At 37.6% G+C, this 12,621-nt stretch overlaps 2 protein-coding genes across 3 annotated transcripts; one reads left to right on the top strand and one right to left on the bottom strand.

Annotated features, from left to right (window-relative positions):
• The first annotated feature begins 1,835 nt into the window (after positions 1–1,835).
• On the top strand, positions 1,836–4,222 carry LOC104599304 (RNA-binding (RRM/RBD/RNP motifs) family protein). Its single transcript, XM_010261790.3, has 3 exons — positions 1,836–2,285; positions 3,700–3,768; positions 3,838–4,222. The coding sequence occupies exons 1-3, from the start codon at positions 2,159–2,161 to the stop codon at positions 4,071–4,073; spliced, it is 432 nt and encodes a 143-aa protein (XP_010260092.1). The 5' UTR covers positions 1,836–2,158; the 3' UTR covers positions 4,074–4,222.
• A 1,740-nt stretch (positions 4,223–5,962) lies between these two features.
• LOC104599303 (uncharacterized) lies at positions 5,963–12,412 on the bottom strand. Of its 2 annotated transcripts, none has more exons than XM_010261788.3 (3): positions 11,638–12,412; positions 7,696–8,095; positions 5,963–6,571 (listed from the first exon to the last, which is right to left on the bottom strand). In XM_010261788.3, the coding sequence occupies exons 2-3, from the start codon at positions 8,026–8,028 to the stop codon at positions 6,089–6,091; spliced, it is 816 nt and encodes a 271-aa protein (XP_010260090.1). In that variant the 5' UTR covers positions 8,029–8,095; positions 11,638–12,412; the 3' UTR covers positions 5,963–6,088. The 2 variants fall into 2 exon arrangements, with proteins under 2 accessions (XP_010260090.1, XP_010260091.1); XM_010261789.3 differs by having other exon boundaries at positions 5,963–6,562.
• Between the last annotated feature and the right edge of the window lie 209 nt (positions 12,413–12,621).

Below are 12,621 nucleotides of genomic sequence, written 5' to 3'. Positions count from 1 at the left end.
CAAGTTACACACAGACCAAGTTAGTTATGAGTGTGGCTTGGACCCCTCCACCTGGTGGATTCATGAAACTAAACTTTGATGGGTGTAGCAGGGGAAATCCGGGACAATCGGGGATTGGGGTGTTTTTAGGGATGAAAATGGGATCATTTCTGCCATGTTCTCAGGTCCAATTGGAGTGGGTAACTCCCTTAGAGCTGAGATCTTTGCAGTTATGGAAGGAGTCCATAAAGCTATGGAGTTGAATATCAGGAGACTCTTAATTGAAGGGGATTCAGAGGTGGTGATAGGGTGGCTTTTTAAAGATCACAAGGGCTTATGGAAGTACAATAATGAGAGGAGGAAATTCAAGTGACTGGTGCGGGAGATGGAAGTTAAGATATATTGTGTTAAAATATCGGCTAACTCCCTAACTGACAGTTTAGCTAAACAAGGGGCAGAAAGGGACTCACTGTTTTGGGCTAAGCTGTAATTATAGTGTGTTTTCTTTCTTTATTTTTTTCCTTTTCTTGAGGTTCTTTGTTGCTCTTGGAAGATAAGCGTGTTTGTATTCATATTGTAAGTATTCTATTAATGAGTTAATGAAAGTGTTATTGATAAAAAAAAATGGGGTGTATGCCTCCTGGGTGCAAATACAAATTATGTTCATTACACTCTTTGCAAATAGAGTTTTATAGTCAAAAGGCATTGAAGGAATGCGGTTTTGCTCTACCTCACCTCAAGGTTAAAACTAAGAGCCATCATTTACAATCCGGCCTAGCCCACTTCGAAACTTCTGTGGACTTGGGCCTTTGTTTGTTGTTCAGGCACAGCCTAGGCCTAAGCCAGCTTGTACATATATACATATATACTTTATATATTTATCTGTATATGTTATTTTATATTTTACATATAAAATATTAAAATATTGTAATATTTTTTTGAAAGCCATAATATGACATGTGAAGCTTATAATACATATTTTATTATATATTAGGGTTCAACTATATACCGGAAAGGCATCATATCTGTAGAACTTGTAACCAATCAACCAATATTATAAACATATTAACAATCAGATGATATTTATCAAAATTCAGGGGTGAGCTTTGATTGATCAAAGTTCTTCTGGTACCATGCCTTTTCAGCATCATAGATTTTTCCTATATTTTATTATATAATATATAAAATAAATTGTATACACATTATATGAAATAAATTCATGGGCTTTGATTTATTTGGTACCATGTCCTTTGGGCATCATAGATTTTTCAAAATTTCTTAAAGTACCCCTAAGGCTTAGGAAATTGACCATCCACCAAGGTTCAAAATATTGATACGCCCTATACACCGATAGGGGCGTATCGGGCGAATCGATACACATTTTCAAGCCCTTTTTTATTTTTATTTTTTTGCAACCGGTTCAGGGGGGTCGATTTAGGTCTCCGCTACCCCCCTAAACCGGTCAGACCTCTGATACACCCACTATAGAGGTGTATCGGAGGGTCCCAAAATGATACGTATTGGCAGATACGATGCTTTGAACCTTGCCATCTACTATTGGAAAAATAATTGTTATCTAATTTTCTTTGTAAACCATTTAAACATTGACAAAAAATCAACGGTCCCAACTCCTTGTCTCTTCTATCTTGGCACTGTTAATTTTTTGTCAGCGTTTGAATGGTTTATAAAGAAAATTAAATGACATGCCAAGGACATTAATATATTCCAGTAATGAATTGTGGCATTTTAAAAGTTGAGGACCAAAATGACATTAGACAAAGTAGAAGGTACTAATTCATAATTTTCCCCAAGTAAAAACAGTGTCTCAGTCCAAAGCACTTCAACTTGATAAATCAACCCTACCAAATACAACCTTGTCGACTGTCGACCACCTCATCGCCTCGCCAGTTCTTCAAGTGCTAAAATTCGGAACTCGGGAACTGCTGTGCTGGCTGCTGGGAGTCCTCACTCTCTACATTTTGGAGTTCGTGTGGTCTCTTGTCCAATAAGGAGAGTTGGAGCGGCTTCGGCCTCGGGGCTTAGGGTTTTTATCAATATTCGTCGAGTCTTAAAGTCTCAAACTTGACTGATTCAATTTACCCAAAGAAAACAAATATAACTTACAAGTGTTTCTTTCTTCTCTATATCGAATCTCATTTTCGTTGTGGTTCCTTATCTAATGGCGTTTGTCTCTGCTTTCCGACGCGCTCTTAGTGGATCTTCGACGCCTTCGTCTCTCCTTCAGTGGCGATTGGCTTCGATCCGTCTAAACTCTACGCTTACGACACCGAAACTCTTCATCAGCGGTACGTTTGGAAATTAGATGGCCTTTCTCATTTTTCCCTGATAAATAAATTGGACTTTTTATTTTACTCTTTCTTCGTACTTTACTATGGATTGGTTTCATAAAACTTCTTAAAGAACCCTTCTCGCGGTAGGCTGGTATCTGTTTTTTTCTGAGCTTTAATTGTGATTCTAAAAATAAATCATTTTTCTTTTATGACGAACTAAGCTCGCTGGGATGTATATTGTGCTTTCACTTATTCTTCATTCATGGTGGCCTTATTTTGACCTGTTTGTTCACCTTTTATGGAGATTTTCTACTTGCTTGTTTTAATTTTAAAGCCAGAGCTTGGTAGAATTCAATTAATATTATTTTTATTCGTAAAAGTTCAATTAAAACTTTTGTAATATAAGCACTGTGATGTTAGAGCAATGGAAGGTGAATTCCATTTCTTCTTCCTTTTTGCATATAGAAGATTCATGAAGAAAAAGGAGAGAATGGTCCAGAGTTGGTATTTGATGGATGTTTAGAGTCTGGGTAACAGACATGTCGTGCTTTTAGGGTTCGGTATCCAATTCTATGAGGAATTATCACCACAAAATGAACAGGGGAAATTTCCGCTCATGGATGTTAAAGTCAATAGTGTTGTTTTTGGTTGCATGTAAACGAGAGGAAGACAAACTTGAGTGGTAATTGGGTGTTTAAAGTTAGTAGGAAATGAGTAGTTTTCCTGGTAATTGGATTAACTTTGGAAGACAAACTTGAATGGTTAAGTGCCTACTTGTATCATCAATCATGAAATTTTAATCAAGAAAACTTGTTCTCTTTTTGGAATTTATGCAAGATTAGAGGAAATGTTGTCTTCTGATAATTATAGTTGCAACCTTTTTTTTTGGATTTTTTTGTTCATATAGCGATCAACCTGCAAATAAACACTGTAAAATAACATTTTACATGAAAAATATTTATTTTCCTTCATTATACATGCAACCAAATGAAGCCTAAGGGACGCTGATATCATAACGGTTGAAGTGGCTGAATTGAATGATTTATTGCTTTGTCTTTTAACAGATAAAATTATTAAATAATAAAACATTCAAAGGTATAACCAATCTAACTCCAACATCTGCCATTTAGGAGTTCACAACACTGAAAGATAAAGGAATATGACATTCAGTTCAGCCACTTAAGATGTTATTGAACAGCCCCTAATGTTTTTTTCCTAAAATTATGGTTGGCAAATGAAAATTACACTTATGGCCTGGCTGCTTCATATTGCATACCACCCTTATTTGTGCATTTTTCTTTCTCCCATGCTTTCCATTGGTCAACAACCAACCACAGATCTCGTTTGTGCATCCTAATCTATTCATCGGAATATACTGGATGAGAGATATATGGCATGCCTCCTGATCCTAATGCCTCCTCTGTGACAGGTCTTTCGAGATTAACTACAGATGAAAAACTGAAAGAGGCATTTTCTCCTTTTGGCCATCTTCTTGAAGGTATATAGCTTCTTCTTGGACTTTTCAGTATATTATATCATATTCTGATGTAGACATGCAACTTTGCAGCAAAAGTTATAGCGGATAGAGTATCAGGAAGGTCAAAAGGCTTTGGTTTTGTAACATATGCAACCATAGAAGATGCAGAGAAGGCTCGCGAAGGGATGAATGCCAAGTTCTTGGATGGATGGGTTATTTTTGTTGATCCGGCAAAGCCCAGGGAGCCAAGACCACCACCTCAGCCAGAACCAGAACCTTCAGAAACTGGCTTCAGGACAAATAAAACAGTTGGATGGTGTGGGTAATCATTCAGAAATAGTTAATCCTTACGTTTTAGAGACTACTTAGATTATTTAGTTGGAAATACCTGCGAGTTTTGTTTGTGAACCCTTCTATATACTCATTTTTGGCTTAAGTTTAATGTTTTGGTGAATTGTTTTTGTTTTTCTGAGCATTTCCTGTAGTTGTATTTCAACTTATTTAGCTCTCTACCAACAAAGCAAACATGCAACTGATATCGGGGTGTTGAGGAGGTTCTGACCCAGCAGGTGATCACGAAGAAAATTTCAACGGAAAGGAATAAACCAACTCATTGAACCTGAATTTTGGGCAGGATTTTTTTTTTTATAAGAAATATTTACATGAGTATAAATGTTTGAGTTATAGTAGATATATACTTGAGATTTACATGCAAAAAAAGCATGAAGGTGAGTAAGGTGTTTGTGTTGTTTTTTTATATGTACAAAATGCATAGACTGGAATGGGGCAATTAATCTCTTCAGATGATTCCATTGAAGCTGTTCTAGTGTAGTAGGTAGGCATCATTCCTTTAGTAATGAGATCTAGTAGCTTGTCGGCATCTGAACATACCAGGAGGTGCGATATATTAGTAGAAGCAGCTGCGTCAATATCATAGATTAGGGCTCTTAATTCTGCATCATAGGGTCCATTAGCCCAGCATGGTCTTTCTTGTGCTTTATTAATGCTATTGTTATTAGGACATTTGATGAGAAAAGCTTGCGGGTCACAAGAGCCATTAATAAACAATTTTGCATGATTTGACAGTTCAGGTCTGGAAATGACAGTTAATAAAACAATGTTGCATGGTTAGTGGTGTAGCCTGAACAAATGGTGTAATGTAACTTGCTGCCTTTGAAATGATGTCAGAAAGGTGTGGCTGAACCTTGTCAAAAATCTATTTGTTTTTAGCTTGCCAAATGAGATACATGAGGGCGCAAATTTTCCCTGAAGGTAATTTCCTACTGGCTGAACCGACCCTGTAGACTGTAGTGAGGATAGACAATTACTTGATAGATGAAGTGGTTGTGGCGATAGATAATTACTTAACGATATCAGATTGCTCTAGCAAAATAACATTTAAAGAAGATGTGAAAAAAGGACCATTGATGATGATGGCACAGGGAGACTGCTGATTATTAATGATGGAAGCCATGGGTCATTGAACACAGATGCTGGATCCGTCCTTGATTAACCAAACGATATCAGATTGCAAGTTTGCAACTCCTTCAAAATGTGATAAGCTTGCTTCCACCAATGAGAGCTTTTCCTTATGAGTTTGGCTGAAATGTACTGCCATTAGGAAAGTAGTTTAACCTTGATAGTTGAGACCATAGATTGTTTCGGAAGTAAAGAACCTCCAGATCTGTCCAACCAAATAAAACTTTGTTCATGGGTGCAAATGTGCAATTAGAGTCTTTATTTTAGAGTTGGTATCCTTCGGTAAAATTCAGTGGCCATACAAAAATTGGGAATCGCTTGCAGCCTTGCACCACTGAATTTACTAGTGTTGTTTTTACTTCTTCCTGCTTGGGGTTGAAGATAAAACCTTTTTTCAGATTGAATTAGGAAAATATGGGAATCCTACGTGCATTAACAATTGCGTGTGTTTTGTAGCAGATATTTCGTTGTTTATTTTACTGCACAACAGGTTAAAATATTTTGAATTAGTAAAAATTCAGTTATATGCGTGGCCGTCACTTGGGATGAAGCTCATTTCTCTTCCTGAATGAGGACATCAATAGAGATAGATGAGAGACGGAGATGCTGGTGGTAGATGAGGGATGGATCAATGAGCTGACCGGGGAGACTGGATATCCACCTTTACACATTCAGGATGGTGGTGTCCATTCCTGTACAAGGACACCAAAACAGACATAGCTAGAAATCCCAGTCGTTTGAGCTGACAAATGGGTTTTTATTTTTTAAGCCGAAACGCTCATGACAAATGGTGTCCATCCCTTTAGCCGTTCAACAAGATCGGACCATAAGAAGAAACTCAGAAAGTACGACATACAGACATTCACACTGAATGCCCGTGAGGCAAACTATAGGGAAGGGAAATTATGTTTATGTAGCCTCCGCAACCGAGATAATGCTGCTTGGCCAATGACGTCCTCAGGAAGCTACTGCCGCACTTGGATTCCTGACCAGTGACCGCCAAGTCCACAAGTTCGACACTCGACTGACAAAAACCGCCTAAGAGCAACCTTTCACCAACCGGCGGCTTGCAATGCGTGTCCGTGACAACTTTTCGATATTGTTTCTTCTCACCATCGCTACCTCGGGAAGATTTGCCCTTGTGTTTGTGCTTGCCTTTTCCATTTTTCTTATTCCCTCTGGAATGATGGTGGATGTGGCTCTTCACGGTGGTGCGCGACAGGGACGTAGCAGGTGGATCAAACACATCAGAAGCCCATGTCACATTCAACTTCTTCAAAGCTATACCCTGCTTTTCACGGCTACCTTTCATTGCAGACACAAGCTTCAAAGATGTCTGAGAGAGCTAGGCATATAAACAAGGAAAGGTAGAAACTGTTAACAACATATCAAAGTAACTATAAAACCTCAGGGCTAATGACCTCCCACTTGGGAATTGGGAGCAAAGTTTGGCGGTCTGTTCCAAAATAGCCAAGAACTGCATGGATATCATGGGTGGTTTTCACCCAGTCAATTTTTCACATAAGAACTAGGAAGCCAAACCAACCAGTTTTTCAAGGCGCCCTGTATAAAATTTAACTTGATAGTGTCAGACAATCCGGCATCAACATAATCCAGGTAATGAGATACCTCCATATGGTCATTATTATGAACTTTTGGGTCAATAATATAAAATTGAAATTAGGAACCACTTCTTGTAGCAATGGTAAAATTACTCGCCAAGTGACAACTGATGAGTGGAAGGTAGCAGGTTGGAATCTGAGAGCAGCCATTGTGTGTAAAACATACCGAAGGCTAGGTAATGCCCAGTAATTTACCCCAAAAAAAGGTTCATACCCAGTCCACCCCTCCCAAGGCCCGGAACAACATTGCATAATAATGTTCCTTCTATAAAATATGAAATCCAGTTCATATAAAGGTCACAGAACCTTTTTATTAATAAATCTTTCCCCAACTTTCAATACTGTGTGTGTGTATTCTAATGCGGCTTTGGTCCCCAAGGGTGAGATGCATACACTAAACCTACTCGGTAGGTTAGAAGGGTTAGTGACGGGATGCACATGGCACCAGTAGCGTAACATGAAGAGCCTGCCAATCCACGGGCAGGTTTGAACCCATGCCACCTACCAAGGGATACTGTGCAACCAATACCAATTCAACAACGGGTCATTGGTGAAGACATGGTTCCTGCTAATCAAAGCTCAGTATATTTAAGTTCAACATCAGTTGTCATAGTGGTGTGGAGGGTAGAATAGAAAACAACGTTTTTTTTATGTAAAGGTAAGGTAACCATTTAAACTATTAATTTTCATGAATGCTTTATTTTGGAAAGATACCAGCACTTATGAAGTGAACCACATCCAGAATAAATGAAATAAAACTGATAAACATAAACAATCAGGATTCAGGAGTTATCTTTTAACCTTGAGGAGGAACTTCAACATACAGACTAATAATAAACAAACTTACAGGCAGAGATAATGAGCGAGTGCAGGCTGGATTCCAAGGTTCAGTATGGCCATGCAATGTTGCACCAGTTATCTCCTCTCTCCCATCCATATATGCAGAACATGTTATTCCAGAACATGGAAATGTCATACTTTTTGTCAAGCCTTTCTGAGTAGTTGAAACCAATGAATTAGGCTGATGAATTTTCAACTCCCCCGACATTTTGTCATCTGATTGGTATATCTCATCCCCACCTGAAGGTGGAAAACAGCCTGATACCAATTCTTGATCATCATGAATATCTAAGACCTCATTAAGTGCACTTTCAAGTTCTACTACTGAACTATCTCCCATTCGATTACAGTGCCACTGGTTAAGACTTGACCGTCCGTTGATAATACCAGGTGCTACAGAGATAGCACTGCCAAAATACTCATATTAGGAAAACAAAAATCCATGCAATTCACTGATAAATAGTTAAGCTCCAACAATAATTATTATTTACCCCCACCATAATGCACCTGACTCAATAACTTTGACATGGTAAAATCCAGCTGAGAAGTTTATCAACATGCACAAGCAAAAAAATTCTAAAAATTATATATATATATATATAAACTTTATACCATAGACAACTAAAAGAGAAATTACCCATGAAAGACTATTTTACACCATAGCCACAAAGCATCATGATCACATGGTTAAAAGAGTCTCTATACTGCAAAGAGACTTGCACAAGAAGATTAGATACAAGTATGCAATAAACTGGATAAGAATTCCACTGAATGGCAAATACCACGGTAAAGCAGTTAAAAGAACACCAGATGCATGCTGAAAAGAAAACAGAGTGTCTGTTTATACAACAGAAAAATTAGACCGCTGCACACTAACTGCAAAAGGTATTGCAGCCATACAGAGAACATTAATTTGGGAGCAACCTTACAAAAAACCATGTACCTTCCTTGGACCGACAATAAGTTGCATAATAGTTTCATGCCTCAAATGCTCAAGGGGCAGATTAGATGCAACCCTTTCACCTTGGTGCCATTGTTATGTAAGATTATCTCCATCTGTTCACAGCATGAGATAGACAATTTTTTTTCTTTTTCCCCCAATGTGTATAAATTAAGAAATCCTTAACCAGTTGAGGCCACTAGTTTCCCAACCCTTATTACCTAGAAAGTATCCATTAACCAAGGCAGGTGGCACATACAAGTCAATCTCACAAATATCAACTAATAGATGAATATTACCAAACCACTAACATATATAGACCAGTAGCATACATAATGGCACATATCTCAGATTGTTTTGTTATAAATTAAATATATTATTTAGTTATATACAACAATAAGATATGATAAGCATGTTATTCCTAAGAACCCATGGGCAATAATGTGCACAAGTTTTGAAGATAATGTCTCTGCATTGTTCTTAAAGCTTGTTCTTTTTTATGACTGAATCTTCTGATAAGGTGTATGGTCATAAAGTATTGGGAAATATGCATGACTTTTTTTGGCAATAAACAAAAAAGAAAAAATCATTATGAAAGAAAGAAGAATTATTTATCAAAAAAAAAAAGAAACAAGGATACAAAGAGGATAAGATATCACCCATGTAAAAAAATTATAACCCCTTCAATCTACCTCACACCCCAACAAGACAACAATGAACACAGTGACAAAAACCCCTATAACTGAAATAGAAAAAGAAAAACACACACTAACAACACCCCATGATAGATCATATCACACTACAAACATTGCCACAAGGCCCACAACACTCACATCACTGAACTCCCCCCCCCCCAATCAACATAAATCAACAGCAACTTCAGGGGCATCACTACAGAGACTCCCACTAAAATCTTCTAAAATTTGCTTGAAATTTTTACTGCTTCAGACTCTAGACAAGGAATAACTTAACTCGTCAACTTCCCTTTCTTTGCTTTCCTCACCTTCCTACTAGGTCCGACACTAAATAATCTCATTTTCATCTCAGGTAGATATTTGAAACCTGAATGTGTAAATATTCCTTTTTACTTCTGAAGCTTCTAACAGCATTGGGCAACTTAGCTATCCTTTGAATTGGCATTGATTCTCTCTAACTCTAATGCACTGCATTCTTCTTGAAAATATGGACAGAAGCTGTCTCTCCAATCCGACTATTATCAGTCCCTGCAACTCCAACTGAACTCACATTACCTTGATCCTTCTCCCCTTTAGTTCACTTCATCAGTACATTCCCGACCATTCTCAATCATGAGCATCCTAAATTTATCTTCCAATTCTTTAAAGGTTTTCTTGCAAATTCCTGTCATCTAATAAAACCCAGAGCTTTGCTTACCTCTACCTCTGCATTTACAATCACATCTAAGTCAATTGATCTTTGAATTTCATGAGTTTCGTCTACTGCCACTTTATTCATCACTTGAGTCACAGTTCTCAGACAACAACACTTCCAATCTTTCCCTGCAAAGGTCTCGCTCTATATTACCTTTTCCTTTTAAACACCCTCACACCTGAGCCTGTTGGGCTATTCTCCCTTGTTTCCCTCTTCCTGATTTCAACTAATTCATTCTTTCCCTTCTTATCACTTCCTCCTCCACCCTCACCTATCTCATAAACTTCTGCTATGCCTTCAACACCATCCCCTTCTCTTTGTGTTTGATAAGTATTGTCCCCCTCTCTTTCAGGTGTTTGCTTCTCGCCAATCTCCCTATTCCCTTCAACATACTTATTTCCTTCAATGACAATTCCATCTTCCACTGGCTTATCTCTGAAATGGTTGATTGCTCCCTGCAATTCTTCCCAACTGTTAACAATTATCTCAGCTTTATCATTGAACTCCAGATTGAATTAGTAATACTTACTATACTACTATTCAGAGTTGAATTTGAATTAGTAATTGTAGTTAGATTAATAATGCACAAAAAATATGTTTAAATCACCAATGTAACAAACAAAAATTGTATTAGTTCAACAGTAAGCTCATTGACAAAGCCAAAATTTGATTTCCAGACAACCCGTACTGTAAGATTATTGAGCTCACAAACTAAAATTGATGAAGGACCCACAAGGCCTAATTAAAAAGGATGATCATAAGTTATTTGGGCTGCTCTACTGCTTGAAAATAAATGGGATCAGGGGCAGGTCCTAATAATATATAAAATCTTAAAGAAAGAAAAAGAAAAAAAAAAGTCAATAAAAGAAAGATTTTGTCCTCTTCTTTTTTGGGTGTAGGGTATTTTTTTTATCAGCATTCTGGGTGTAGGGTATTTTTTTTATCAGCATTTTGGGTGTAGGATATTATCAAGGCAAATATTTTCATCATCATAGTTTTTTTTTTCCTTTTTCTTTTACTCCAGAAAAGATTGTACAAAACCGGATTGTGTTATCTAAAATTCTAAACTACCATACAAATTTGAGATATGGGACTCCTAACAAATGTTTCTGTATGGATTCTTTTCATATGTGACAATTTCTTTCTTCTTTAATCTCTATGTATTTTTGGTGCCAAAACAACTTTTGATTCAAGTAGTTTTCTATTCTTGGTGAAGAGAACTAGTTCATCCTAAACACAAAGAGCAACTTTTTACTCGTGTAACTTTCTACCCTGGGTGAAGAGAAATATCCAAAGCAATTTCCCCCCTCTGAACGTGTGTCACGTTGATGATTCACTACCACACTACTGAAAACAGAATAATTTTGCAATTACATACCACCGTTTATAATTCATCCTAAACACGACAGGATCGAGCAGAAATTACGGCATTTATTTTACGGAATTATAACGAAAAGCAAAGATAAGCCCAATAATATTAAACACGGTTCTATTAAAATCAAGAAAATTAGGATGCATTTTAAATTCACAGAGTAACGTAACAATTAGCTTATTTATCAAAAAAAACGTAACAATTAGCTTAAATGACAACAGAAAAAAAAAAAAAAAAAAAACTTTTACCTCTAGATTTGAAAGAAAAGAGGTCTCTTCTATAACGAAAGCCAGAAGCACCACGATCCACGACCTTAGAAAAATGACTGAATCCACTCAAACTGCAATTTAACAAGTATTGCCAACTCCCTTGGAGGATTATACTGGTTCAACCGGTTTAAAGAAGAAACGGAGTGAGATTATTCAATAACCGGTTTATAGTATGATCTATAATTCCTTTGTCTCGTTCAGACGGTAAGAAAAGAGGAAGAGGATAATGTGATAGCCGTTCTTATCCAAACGTTAACTGAAATTAACACGACGGTTCCATTTTTCAAACTGTTTCAGACGATGTGAACATGGACCACCATGAAAAGAGGTCACCGAAGGAATCATCTCTTCACGCCGGTGGAAGAACTCTCCGAGCACCGAAGGCATGGTCGATGCTCTTTGAAGCGCTTGACTGAAAGATCTAAAAGACTAACCAAAACGAGCAGTTGCAAAAGAATAGACAAAATCGGATCAACCCAGGATATTGACAAACCTCTCCGATCAATTTAATGAAAACAAGAACAATCGCATCCCCCTTAAAAATCAGCCCATTTAGAGATCGATCTTTTAAATTCAGAGGAGGAAACGTGTTGCGAAAATCCCACAGCGTCTATTCCGATCGACATGGAAGGAGATAAAAGAGTGGATATTACTTATTCGCGGGCACCGAAGGACGGAGAAATGACGCGACTTTTATGTGTACAGACGGGCTTATCGGCTTGGGTAGAAATCAGATTTGATCTCACAAGACCGTGCTCACACCGGTTTACCGAGAAAAGCCTAATGGCCCCAATCCAATACGCACACGTGTCTATTAATACAGTAAATCATGCTTTGTCGTACCTTTCATCGAAGTCAAGTCTACTTTTATTTATCCTTTGGCCTTTCGCTATTGTGGCCTCGTGGGGCTCTCAAGTGTCAACGCCTCAGTAATGGACATCCAGACCCACTCTGTGATCCGAA

Source organism: Nelumbo nucifera, chromosome 2, assembly GCF_055504915.1.
Source record: "Nelumbo nucifera cultivar China Antique chromosome 2, China Antique-T2T, whole genome shotgun sequence".
NCBI classification, from domain to species: Eukaryota; Viridiplantae; Streptophyta; class Magnoliopsida; order Proteales; family Nelumbonaceae; genus Nelumbo; species Nelumbo nucifera.
Note: the sequence above shows the minus strand (reverse complement) of the source record. Positions and strands in the feature narration are given on the sequence as shown.

Coding starts and splice junctions, on each gene's coding strand:
- LOC104599303 (XM_010261788.3), bottom strand. CDS start 8,028: ATGGGAGATAGTTCAGTAGTAGAACTTGAAAGTGCACTTAATGAGGTC. Junction 6,572..7,695: donor CTCGCTCATTATCTCTGCCT/GTAAGTTTGTTT, acceptor TTATATGCCTAG/CTCTCTCAGACATCTTTGAA.
- LOC104599304 (XM_010261790.3), top strand. CDS start 2,159: ATGGCGTTTGTCTCTGCTTTCCGACGCGCTCTTAGTGGATCTTCGACG. Junction 2,286..3,699: donor ACCGAAACTCTTCATCAGCG/GTACGTTTGGAA, acceptor CCTCTGTGACAG/GTCTTTCGAGATTAACTACA. Junction 3,769..3,837: donor TTTTGGCCATCTTCTTGAAG/GTATATAGCTTC, acceptor GCAACTTTGCAG/CAAAAGTTATAGCGGATAGA.